The sequence below is a fragment of the Scyliorhinus canicula genome, chromosome 18, assembly GCF_902713615.1.
Source record: "Scyliorhinus canicula chromosome 18, sScyCan1.1, whole genome shotgun sequence".
Lineage (NCBI taxonomy): Eukaryota > Metazoa > Chordata > Chondrichthyes > Carcharhiniformes > Scyliorhinidae > Scyliorhinus > Scyliorhinus canicula.
This window is the reverse complement of record NC_052163.1, coordinates 68,634,632-68,646,802: the sequence shown is the minus strand read 5'-3', so window position 1 is coordinate 68,646,802 and position 12,171 is coordinate 68,634,632. Positions and strand designations below refer to the sequence as shown.

The 12,171-nt window shown below is 44.2% G+C and overlaps 1 protein-coding gene across 6 annotated transcripts in view; it reads left to right on the top strand.

The window, feature by feature from the left end:
- si:ch211-250n8.1 overlaps nt 1-12,171 on the top strand; it is a 201,965-nt gene that overhangs the window by 63,255 nt on the left and 126,539 nt on the right. For all 6 annotated transcript variants that reach the window (XM_038776618.1, XM_038776619.1, XM_038776617.1 and 3 more), the window contains 2 exons: nt 3,440-3,485; nt 4,417-4,475. In XM_038776618.1, the coding sequence (XP_038632546.1) occupies nt 3,440-3,485; nt 4,417-4,475 (105 nt within the window). The remainder of the gene's footprint in view (nt 1-3,439; nt 3,486-4,416; nt 4,476-12,171) is intronic.

Here is a 12,171-nt window from a genome sequence, read left to right as displayed (position 1 = left end):
TTAAAATGCCACAATACTAGGATATATAATTGATAAATCTAGTATTTCATAAAAGTCATTCTCCATCATAGATCATAGAATAGATCATAGAATTTACAGTGCAGAAGGAGGCCATTCAGCCCATCGAGCCTGCACGGCTCTTGGAAAGAGCATCCTACCCAAGGTCAACAACTCCACCCTATCCCCATAACCCAGTAACCCCACCCAACACTAAGGGCAATTTTGGACATTAAGGGCAATTTATCATGGCCAATCCACCTAACCTGTACATCTTTGGACTGTGGGAGGAAACCGGAGCACCCGGAGGAAACCCACGCACACACGGGGAGGATGTGCAGACTCCGCACAGACAGTGACCCAAGCCGGAATCGAACCTGGGCCCTGGAGCTGTGAAGCGATTGTGCTAGCCACAATGCTACCGTGCTGCCCCTTATGATGATGATGAGACTTCCAGATTGTTGTAAAAACCCATCTGGTTCATTAATATACCCCAGGGAAAGAAATCTGCCATCCTTAACCAGTCTGCCCTGCATGAGAGTTCAGACGCACAGTGTGGTTGACTCTTAACTGCCCTCTGAAAGACCTGGCAAGTCACTAGAGTTGCACCAAAATGCTACAGAAAAGTGCAAGAAGAAACAGGATGGACCATTTGGCATTGACCTATGCATTGGAAAGGATAAAGGCAAAACCTGCCCAGTCACCCCTTGAAAGTCCTCCTCACTAATAACTGGGAGCCTGTGCCAAAATGGGGAGAACAACAGTTGGGCATAGTCATATTCACCAAATCATACCTTGCAGCATTGTCCCAGACTCGAGGATCACCATCCTTGAGTATGTCCTGTCCCACAACATTGATTCTGGACCTCATGAAGTCTCATGGAATCAGGTCAAACACAGGCAAGGAAACCTGCTGATTACCACCTACTACCCTCAGCAAATTTATCAGCACTCCTCCATGTTGAACACTGCTAGGAGGTAGCTCTGAGGGTTCCAAGGGAAAGAACGCACTCTAGGTAAGGGACTCAAATGCCCGCCACCAAGAGTACAATACTCTGACCCAGGTGGCCACATCCTGATAGACATATCTGTGAAATTGGGCTTGGAGCAGATGGTTAGAGGCCCAATAAGGAAGAACTCTACTTGACCTCGTCCTCACCAGTCTGTCACAGATGTATTTGTCCATGACTGTATTTGTAGGAATGACCACCGCATGGTCTTTGTTGAAACAAAGTCCGATCTTTGGGTAGCACAAGTGACTAGCACTATGACTTCACAGCGCCAGGGTCCCAGGTTTGATTCCCCACTGGGTCACTGTCCGTGTTTGCGTGGGTTTCGTCCGGGTGCTCCAGTTTCCTCACACAATCCAAAGACGTGCAGATTATGAGAAATTGCTCTGAGTGACCACAAAGGGTAGGAGGGTTGATTGGGTTACGGGGATAGGGTGGAAGTGAGGGCTCAAGTGGGTCGGTGCAGACTCGATGGGCCGAATGGCCTCCTGTACTGTATGTTCTATGTTCACACTGAAGACGCTGTCCATCATGTTGTGTGGCATTATCACCATGCTAAATGGGGTAGATTGAGAACAGTTCTAGTAGCTCAAAACTGAGCATCCATGAGGTGCTGTGGGCTATCAACCGCAGCAGAATTTTATCCTACCACATTCTGTAATCTTATGGCCCCACATATCCCTCACTCTACCAGTACTATCAAGGCAGGAAACCAGCCATGGTTCAATTGTGTGTAGCATTCCAGAAGCAGCAGCAGGAATTTCAAAATATTTAAGTATTGTCATGGTGAAGCTACAACACGTGGCTACAAACAAGCTGTACAGGGGAAGCAACATTTTATAGATAGAGATAAACAATCACAACAAACAGATCAGGTCAAAGCTCTGCAGTCTTGCCACATCCAGTCACAAATGGTGGTGAACATTTAAACATCAGGAGGCGGTGTTTTATTTCTCTGATGAGTATGGGAAAGAGGACTGGACTAACATCCTGAAGATCTGAATTTAAATTCCACTATGACATGACAGTATATCCACATTGACAAAAATGGAGGAAACCAACACGTCGCTGCAAAACACAAACCTGAAGCATTTGCAACCAGATCTGGCCAGAAGTGATGCATCTTAATCATAGAATTTACAGTGCAGAAGGTGGCCATTTGGTCCATCGAGTCTGCACCGGCCCTTGGAAAGAGCACCCAGCCTAAGCCCAAATCTCTACCCCATCTCCGTAACCCCACCTAACCTTCTTTCTGGACACTCTGGGCATTTTTTTTTAGCTTAGTCAATCCACCTAACCTGCGGAGGAAACCCACAGAGACACAGGGAAAACGTGCAGACTCCCCACAGACAGTGACCCAGCCGAAAATCAAACCTGGGACCCTGGAGCTGTGAAGCAACTGTGCTAACCACAATTCTACTGTGCTGCACAGTTGCTTCACAATTCCAGGGTCCCAGGTTCGATTCCTGGCTTGGGCACTGTCTGTGCAGAGTCTGAACGTTCTCCCCGTCCGTGTCTCTGTGGGTTTCCTCCAGTTGCTCCGGTTTCCTCCCACAGTCCAAAGATGTGCGGGTTAGGTGGATTAGCCATGCTAAATTGCCCATAGTGTCCAAAAATGTTAAGTGGGGGTTATGAGTTAGAGTAGGTACATGGGCTTGAGTAGGGTGCTCTTGGTAAGGGCCATGCAGATTCGATGGGCCGAATGGCCTCCTTCTGCACTGTAAATTCTATGATTCTAACCACTGTGCTAACCTTCTCCTGTGGTCTCCTGCATCACATGCCAGTCTTCAGCCAATTTTATTCATTGCACGTGGCAGAGAGATGGTGATGGGGGTGGTGGCTGGAACATTTGTTGTAAGCTATGATTTAACAAGTGTAACTATGTCAGGCTCTTGCTTGACTAGTCTGTGAGTCTTCTTGGCTTTGGCACAAGTCTTCAAAAGTTAGTGAGAAGGCGATCGGGGTCCAAGGCGATCGGGTTCCCTCTGGTGGTTGGACTCTGGGCACGGTTGAACCCTGGCACTTCCAATACTACCTGAGCACCATGGCACAGCCAGCCTGGTATCTTGGCACTGCCACCCAGTAATTGGTAAGTTGGGGCATGGGGTGGAGGGGGAGGTCTGGAGACCATGGTGGGAGGACCAGAGATCGGGGCGATGTTTAAAAAGGGCGCCCCGATCTCTTCCTGCACTAGTGAGCTGAGCTCATTGGTGCAGGATATGAGCCTCAGCCGAGGCCCAAAAATGAAGCAGAAGCCCGTTTAATAGCGGGGTCGTTCTTGGTGCTGCAACCTAAATGCAACCATTAAATCGAGCCCCTAATATTTGTATATGAAAGAGCAGATGGTAACCGTTTAAAGTTTCCTGGGCCTGCATTGTATTGGTCAGCTCTGAAACAATCTGTGGTTGATCCCTGCCCTTTTCTTGTTGCAGTGGTATGACCCTGAGAGTTCTGTCCTGGCCAATGAACGTTTTTCAGGTAAGTAATCCAGCAGTCTGGCCTTCTTTGAAAGTGGAATTTTCTCTGGGTCTTAGTCTGTTTGGGTTTGCATGGCAGAAGTGGGGCGAGGGTTACGGGATATCATGAGAGTTTTCGGGGAGGGGATGAAGGGTTTACAAGGTGAAAGGTTTGTGGAATGTGTGAGGACTCTATGAATGGAGTGAGAAATTTATAAGATAAAATGATAGTAAAAGGTCTCCCGAAATAACAGTCTTATCTTCCTTCAGAAGCAATGAAAGCCCAAAGAACCCATCCTAATTTATTAACTGCTTCCTAGAACCTATGAGAAACCTAAATGGTCTGAACTGCATTCGGGTCTCGGCCATCACCAGTGGAGCAATTAGTGAACATCCCTGTTTGTAATGATTTCCCAGCCTGAGAATAATACTTTTTACATAGGAAGGTAAGGATTTCCGTTGTACACTTCCCACTAGTAGGTCAGGCAAGTGGGGAGTTTACCTAATGGCAAATTTGGGGCAGCACGGTAGCATGGTGGTTAGCATAAATGCTTCACAGCTCCAGGTCCCAGGTTCGGTTCCCGGCTGGGTCACTGCCTGTGCGGAGTCTGCACGTCCTCCCCGTATGTGCGTGGGTTTCCTCCGGGTGCTCCGGTTTCTTCCCACAGTCCAAAGATGTGCGGGTTAGGTGGATTGGCCATGCTAAATTGCCTGTAGTGTCCTTAAAAGTAAGGTTAAGGGGGGGGGTTGTTGGGTTACGGGTATAGGGTGGATACGTGGGGTTGAGTAGGGTGATCATTGCTCGGCACAACATAGAGGGCCGAAGGGCCTGTTCTGTGCTGTACTGTTCTATGTTCTAAATGCCTCCTGTCCCTGGTTTAGAGACTTATCAGTATTAGGTCAAATCCGGTTCAGCTCAATTTTCACCCTTCTGTCTGTTGCTTTTAACTCAGAACCATTCCTGTCACTGCTGCTGGTCTTGTCACAGATGAATTTGACCCTTGATTTGCAGGTTAGTGTTGATCTACCTGATAATATTATTTTATGTTGTTTCCACTATCAATGCAGTAATTAATTCAAAGCTACTCCAGGATTACTCTCCATGGAAGTGTAATGGAGCTGGCTTAATCGAGGGATTCAAGAGGGCGAAGGATGATTGTCTGAATGATTGAACAGGGTACAGGGGAAAAGGCAGGGGAATGGTACTAAGTCATGATGCTCGTTTGGAGAACCAGTGCAGGCACAATGGGCCAACTGGTCGTCTTCTGTGATCTTACAACTCGGGGCCTGAGCTTGTACTGAGCCAAATACAAGGTCCTCAGGATCTTGTGCTTGTTGCTGTTTCATACTGGAAGAATTTTCAAGCTGATTTACAATCTGAGTGTGATCTGAAGGAGCAACAACAAAACCTCTAGTTGGCATGGTTGGCCTTCAGACTTGTTAAAAATGACTTTGGGAGGGTGGTATGGTGTCACGTCAATTTCCTTAAATCAGTGCCAGGTGTTCTCAATCTGTGCACCAAAGGAACAGTTTCTCCCTAGCTGTTCTGACCAGACCCCTCACGATTTTGAATACCTCCAGCAAATCTCCTTTCAACCTTCTCTAAAGAAAGCTGTTTTTCCTTTAGACTAACCAGACAAAGAAATAGGATTGCAGAAACACGTGTGTTTGATGCAAGAATTAACAGGTTTATTGAATAGTTCTTCACTGTATAAGGTTTGGCACCAGACTCCATAAAAGCCTGCAAAGTATCCGATGACGTCACAGAAGTCCCGTGACTCTGTTCTCAAAGAGCCATTGCAAACAACTACAATAACCCACATATATAACAAAAACAGCCCTAACTTCTCCAATCTTTCTATGTACCTGAAGTTCCTCATCTCTGCAACTAATCTTGTGACTCTTTTCTTCACCCTCTCTGAGGCCTTCACATCCTTCCTATAGTGTCCTTTCCCAAACTGGGCATAATACTCCAGCTGAGGTGTTTTATACAGGTTTAACAGAACTTTCTTGGATGACGTCAGCTTTATAAACCGCATTCTCAACCTTTCAATGAATTATACACATATACAAACAGGGTAAATAATGAGAAATTGTTGTCACTCAAGACAGCTCCTGCACCCCTTTTGAATTGTACCCTTTACTTTAACGCCTCTCTGTGTTCTTCCTACCAAAATCAATTTCTTCAGACATCTCTGTGTTAAATTTGATCTGCTACTTGTCCATCCATTCCACGAACCTGTTGTGACCTTTTGAAGTTCTGCACTATCTTCCTTGAGACTTACAATGCTTCCACCTTCATATCATAGAATCACAATCTTTCCAGTGCAGAAGGAGGCCATTTGGCCCATCGAATCTGCACTGGCTCTCTGAAGGAGCATTCAACCAAGTCCCACTCTCCTGCCGTATAACTGTGCACATTCTTTCTTTTTGGATAGCAATTCAATTCCCTTTTGAATACATCGATTGAACCTGCCTCCACCATCCTCTCAAGAAGTTTGTTCCAGACTCTAACCATCCTCCGGGTAAAATGTATTTTCTTTGCATAACTTTTACTCTTTATGTCAATTATTTAGAATCTGTTCCTTCCAGTTCTTGATGCTGTCTTGAGTGACAACAGTTTCTCATTATTTACCCTGTCTATACCCCTAAGGGTCTTGAATACCTCTATCAAGTTTCCTCCCAGCCTTCTTTTCTCCAAGGTAAACAGTTTTAACCTCATAACTACAGTTCTTTATCACTGGAATCATTCTTGTGAGTCTCCTCTGTACTATCTCCAACACCTTCACGTCCTTCCTTAAGTATGGTACCCAGAACTGGACGTGGTACTCCAGATAAGTACTAACTAGTTCAACAAACTCAACATGACCTCCTTACTCTAGTCCTCAATACCCCTACTAATAAAGCCTCAGATACTATATGCTTTATTAACTGTTCTCTCAACATACCCTGCCACGTTTAATGATTTATCTGTATATATACCGAGATTCCGAGAAATTATATTTTATATGTATATATAAATACCATTTATATAATATAGATTATATTTTAAGAATCATCTGGGAATTTTGACATTTGTATATCAACATCTAGGTCTTTAATATATATCAGGAAGAGCAAGGGTCTGAACATCAATCCCTGGGGATCTCCGCTATAAACGTCTCACCAATCTGAAAACCAACTGTTCACTGTTCTATTTTCTGTTTCCTGTCAGCCAATTTCATTTCCATGTTGCTACTGTCTCTTTTATTCCATGAGATCTAACTTTTCTCACAACCCTGATGCACGGCACTCTATCAAATGTCTTTTGGAAGAATACCCAGAACAAACTGTTGAAATTCGACTGCAAAACTTCATTACCAACAAAGACAGTCCCAAAAGCTCAGAGAGAATCTTATTTGCTTTGAGCTTTGTGATAATCAGGTTGAAGATGATCATCAGTGCTTGAGATTGGAATACTTTCCAATTCAGGCACCATGGGCCAGAATTTCACTGAGTCAGGCCGACTCCGAAGGCCTTTAACCACAGCCAGGACCCTGAGGCATAAGTCCCAACCCCATTTCTGGCATTTCCCATTTTTGTAGGCAGTGAAAAGGGGAGGGGCATGAATCATACTGAAGGGAAACCTGAACTCGGGCCATTTGCAACTGGTGCAGAGTTCAAACAGACCCCATTTTTGCAGTTGTATACCTGCAGTTTGGGAGTCATGAATGGGACAATTTCCATCCATATGCCTCGCTATTTCTTCCTTGAAGATTGATTCCAGCATTTTCCCTACTTCTGGAAGTTAAGCTAACTGGCCTATAATTACCCACTTTCTGCAGACCTTTTTTAAACAGTGGTGCCACATTTGCTAATTTCCAATCAGCCGGGATCACCCCAGAGTGTAGTAAATTTTGGTATATTATCACGAGTGCATCAGCAATTTCCCGAGCCATCGCTTTTAGTACCCTGAGATGAATTCCATCAGGACCAGGAGACTTGTCTACCTTTAGCCCCATTAGCTTGCCCATCACTACCTCCTTAGTGATAACAATCGTCTCAAGGTCCTCACCTGTCATAGCCCCATTTCCATCAGTCACTGGCATGTTATTTGTGTCTTCCACTGTGAAGACCGACCGAAAAAACCTGTTCAGTTCCTCAGCAATTTCCTCATCTCCCATTATTAAAACTCCCTTCTCATCCTCGAAAGGGCAAATATTTAACTTAGCCAATTTTTTTGGTTTTATATATTTGTAGAAACTTTTACTATCTGCTTTTATATTTTGAGCAAGTTTACTCTCATAATCTATCTTACTCTTCTTTATAGCTTTTTTCGTAGCTTTCTGTTGCCCTCTAAAGATTTCCTAATCCTCGAGTCTCCCACTAATCTTTGCTACTTTGTATGCTTTTTCCTTCAATTTGATACTCTCCCTTATTTCCTTCGATATCCACAGTTGATTTTCTCTCTTTCTACCTTTTTGTTGGTATAAACCTTTGCTGAGCACTGTGAAAAGCCGCTTGGAATGTTCTCCACTGTTCCTCAACAACATTAGATATCTGGTCCTGCAGTTTCAATAGACTGCATTGTTAACTTTTCCCAGGGATTTTCATCAGATGTAAACCCATTACGAATGCTTGGCAGAGTTTCAAATGCTCTAAAACCACTCATCACAGCAGGGAGCTGAGTTCACAATTGGATTGACAGTTTTAAGAGGCTTTAAAGGGTGAGCTGTCTTTGCTGTGGTTAATGAATAAAAATTTGTTTGTTTGTACAACTGATCAATCACTTAAAGAAACTTAAAATTTTGGAATGGGTTTCATGAATGAGAGTTTTTTCAGTATCAAGTGTGGATGAGTGAGAGCTCATAGAAGTCATTTTATTTCATCTCCACATGGCTCCTAAGATCTTCAAAGTGGATACTGGGTGAGTGGCTGTGGAGGTAGCATGGGGGCATGTTGGTAGTAGTTAGCTGAAGGCCAGTTAGCTTAACTTCGGTAGTAGGGAAGATGCTGGAATCTATCATCAAGGAAGAAATAGCGAGGTTTCTGGATGGAAATTGTCCCATTGGGCAGACGCAGCATGGGTTCATAAATGTCAGGTCGTGCCTAACTAATTTAGTGGCATTTTGTGAGGGCATTACCAGTGCAGTAGATAACGGGGAGACAATGGATGTGGTATATCTGGATTTCCAGAAAACTTTTGACAAGGTGCCACACAAAAGGTTGATGCATCAGATAAAGATGCATGGCATTAAGGGTAAAGTAGTAGCATGGATAGAGGCTTGGTTAATTAATAGAAAGCAAAGAGTGGGGATTAATGGGTGTTTCTCTGGTTGGCAATCAGTAGCTAGTGGTGTCCTTCAGGGATCAGTGTTGGGCCCACAATTGTTCACAATTTACATCGATGATTTGGAGGTGGGGACCAAGTGCAATGTGTCCAAGTTTGCAGACAACACTAAGATGAGTGGTAAAGCAAAAAGTGCAGAGGATACCGGAAGTCTGCAGAAGGATTTGGATAGGTTAAATGAATGGTCTAGGATCTGGCAGATGGAATACAATGTTGACACATGTGAGGTTATCCATTTTGGTAGGAAAAGCAGCAAAATTATTATTTAAATGCTAAAATATTAAAACATGCTACAGTGCAGAGAGACCTGGGTGTGCTGGTGCATGAGTCGCAAAAAATTGATTTGCAGGTGCAACAGGTGATTAAGAAGGCAAATGGAGTTTTTTCCTTCATTGCTAGAGGGATGGAGTTTAAGGCTAGGGAGGTTATGCTGCAATTGTATAAGGTGTTCCTGAGGCCACACCTGGAGTATTGTGTTCAGTTTTTGTCTCCTTACCTGAGAAAGGACGTACTGGCGCTGGAGAGTGTGCCGAGGAGATTAACTCGGTTAATCCCAGAGCTGAAGGGGTTGGATTATGAGGAGAGGTTGAGTAGACTGGGACTGTACTCGTTGGAATTTAGAAGGATGCGGCGCGATCTTATAGAAACATAAAATTATGAAGGGAATAGATAGGATAGATGCGGGCAGGTTGTTTCCACTGGCGGGTGAAAGCAGAACCAGGGGGCATAGCCTCAAAATAAGGGGGAAGTATATTTAGGACTGAGTTCAGGAGGAATTTCTTCACCCAAAGGGTTGTGAATCTATGGAATTTCTTACCCAGTGAAGCAGTTGAGGCTCCTTCATTAAATGTTTTTAAGATAGAGATAGGTAGTTTTTTGAAGAATAAAGGGATTAAGGGTTATGGTGTTCGGGCCGGAAAGTGGAGCTGAGTCCACAAAAGATCAGCCATGATCTCATTGAATGGCGGAGGGGCCAGATGGCCTACTCCTGCTCCTAGTTCTTATGTTCTTATGTATGGGGTTTGAGAGGGGGGGGGAGGTTAGAAATGAGGGCTTGAGTGCCAAACAGCCTTTTTTTACAAATGGGCCGAGAAGCCAGAAAGTCCCAAAGAACCAAGGTGAACTTCTAACTCAGCATCCTTCAGTACTCACTCACCTCCAGAGTTTCAGGCAAATGTGATCACACTCTGCCCCCCACCCATCCAGAGCACAATTCATTTGTGCAGGGGTCTTCCAAGTCAGATTTCCTGACTCAAGCTTGTCACTTCGATGGTGAAAATTCAGCCCCAACTATCATAATCAAGCGCTCTTACATACATAGATACATAGATGATAGGAGCAGGAGGAGGCCTTTTGGCCCTTTGAGCCTGCTCCGCCATTCATCACGATCATGGCTGATCATCCAACTCAATAGCCTAATCCTGCTTTCTCCCCGTAGCCTTTGACCCATTCTCTCCAAGTGTTATATCTAGCCGCCTCTTGAATATATTCAATGTTTTAGCATCAACTACTTCCTGTGGTAATGAATTCCACAGGCTCACCACTCTTTGTGTGAAGAAATGTCTACTTCTATCTGTCCGAAATGATTTACCCTGAATCCTCAGACTGTGACCCCTGATTCTGGACACACCCACCATTGGTAACATCTTCCCTGCATCTACCCTGCCTAGTCCCGTTAAAATTTTATAAGTCTCTCTGAGATCCCCCTCATTCTTCTGAACTCCAGCGAGAACAATCCCAACCTAGTCAATCTCTCCTCATATGACAGTCCCACCATCGCTGGAATCAGTCTGGTAAACCTTCGCTGCACTCCCTCGAGAGCAAGAACATCCTTCCTCAGAGAAGACCAAAACTACGCACAATACTCCAAGTGTGGTCTCACCAAGGCCCTGTATAATTGCAGCAACACATCCCTGCTTCTATACTCAAAACTCTTGCAATGAAGGCCAACATTCCATTAACCTTCTTTATTGCCTGATGCACCTGCATGCTTACCTGGGCATGGTTTAACAAAGGGCTAAATAGCTGGCTTTTAAAGCAAACCAAGGCAGGCCAGCAGCAATGGATCAATTCCCGTACCAGCCTCCCTGAACAGGCGCCGGAATGTGGCAACTAGGGGTTTTTCACAGTAACTTCATTTGAAGCCTACTTGTGCCAATAAGCGATTTTCATTTCATTACCTTCAACGACTGTTGCATAAGGACACCCAGGTCCTGCTGCACACTCCCCTCTCCTAATTTATAACCATTCAGGTAGTAATCTGCCTTCCTGTTTTTGCTTCCAAATATGAATAACCTTACACTTATCCAAATTATACTGCATCTTCTATTAATTTACCCACTCACCCAACCTAGATCCCTGCATCGTCGTCACAATTCACCCTCCCACCTAACTTGGTATCATCTGCAAATTTTGATATATTACATTTTGTTCCCTGATCCAAATCATTAATATATATTGTGAATGGCTGGGGTCTCAGCACCGATCCCTATGGTACCCCACTAGTTACTGCCTGCCAATTTGAAAAGGACCCATTAATCCCTACTCTTTGTTTCCTCTTTGCCAACCAGTTTTCTATCCAGCTCAATACATTTCCCCCAAGCCTATGCGCTTTAATTTTGCACAATAATCACTTATGCGGGACTTTGTCGATTGCCTTCTGAAAGTCCAAATATACCACATTGACTAGCTGCCTCTTGTCAACTGCACTGGTTACATCTTCAAAGAATTCCAACAGATTTGTCAAGCATGATTTTCCCTTCATAAATCCATGCTGACTCTGACTGATCCTACCACTGCTTTTTAAATGTTCCGATATAAAGTCCTTGATAATGGATTCAAGCAGTTTCCCCACTACTGATGTTAAGCTTATTGATCTATAATTCCCTGCCTTCTCTCTACCTCCCTTTTTGTATATTTGAGTGACTTGTACTACCCTCCAATCTGCAGGGACAGTTCCAGAGTCTATAGAATCCCGGAAGGTGACCACCAATGCATCCACTATTTCGAGAGCCACCTCCTTCAGCATTCTGGGATGCAGATTCTCAGGCCCTGGGGATTTATCCGCCTTCAATCCCATCAATTTGCCCAGCACCATTTCTGTACTAATGTTGATCTCCCTCAGTTCTTCTCTCTCACTAAACCTTTCATTCTCCAACATTTCTGGTATCTGATTTGTGTCCTGGATCAAGTAAGTGTTTTCTACTCCAATATTGTACGTCAGTCTCAAAATCGCTCACTCTTGTTTCCAAATTAAGGCATGTGGGGTTCTTCTTGAGCAAAACTGCAGGCTTATTGCTAAATGGTGTCAACCAAGAACCAAATTGCGACTGACCAACTTGTTTTATTTGGGGGCCTAATGCATTTTGCTACAGTATAT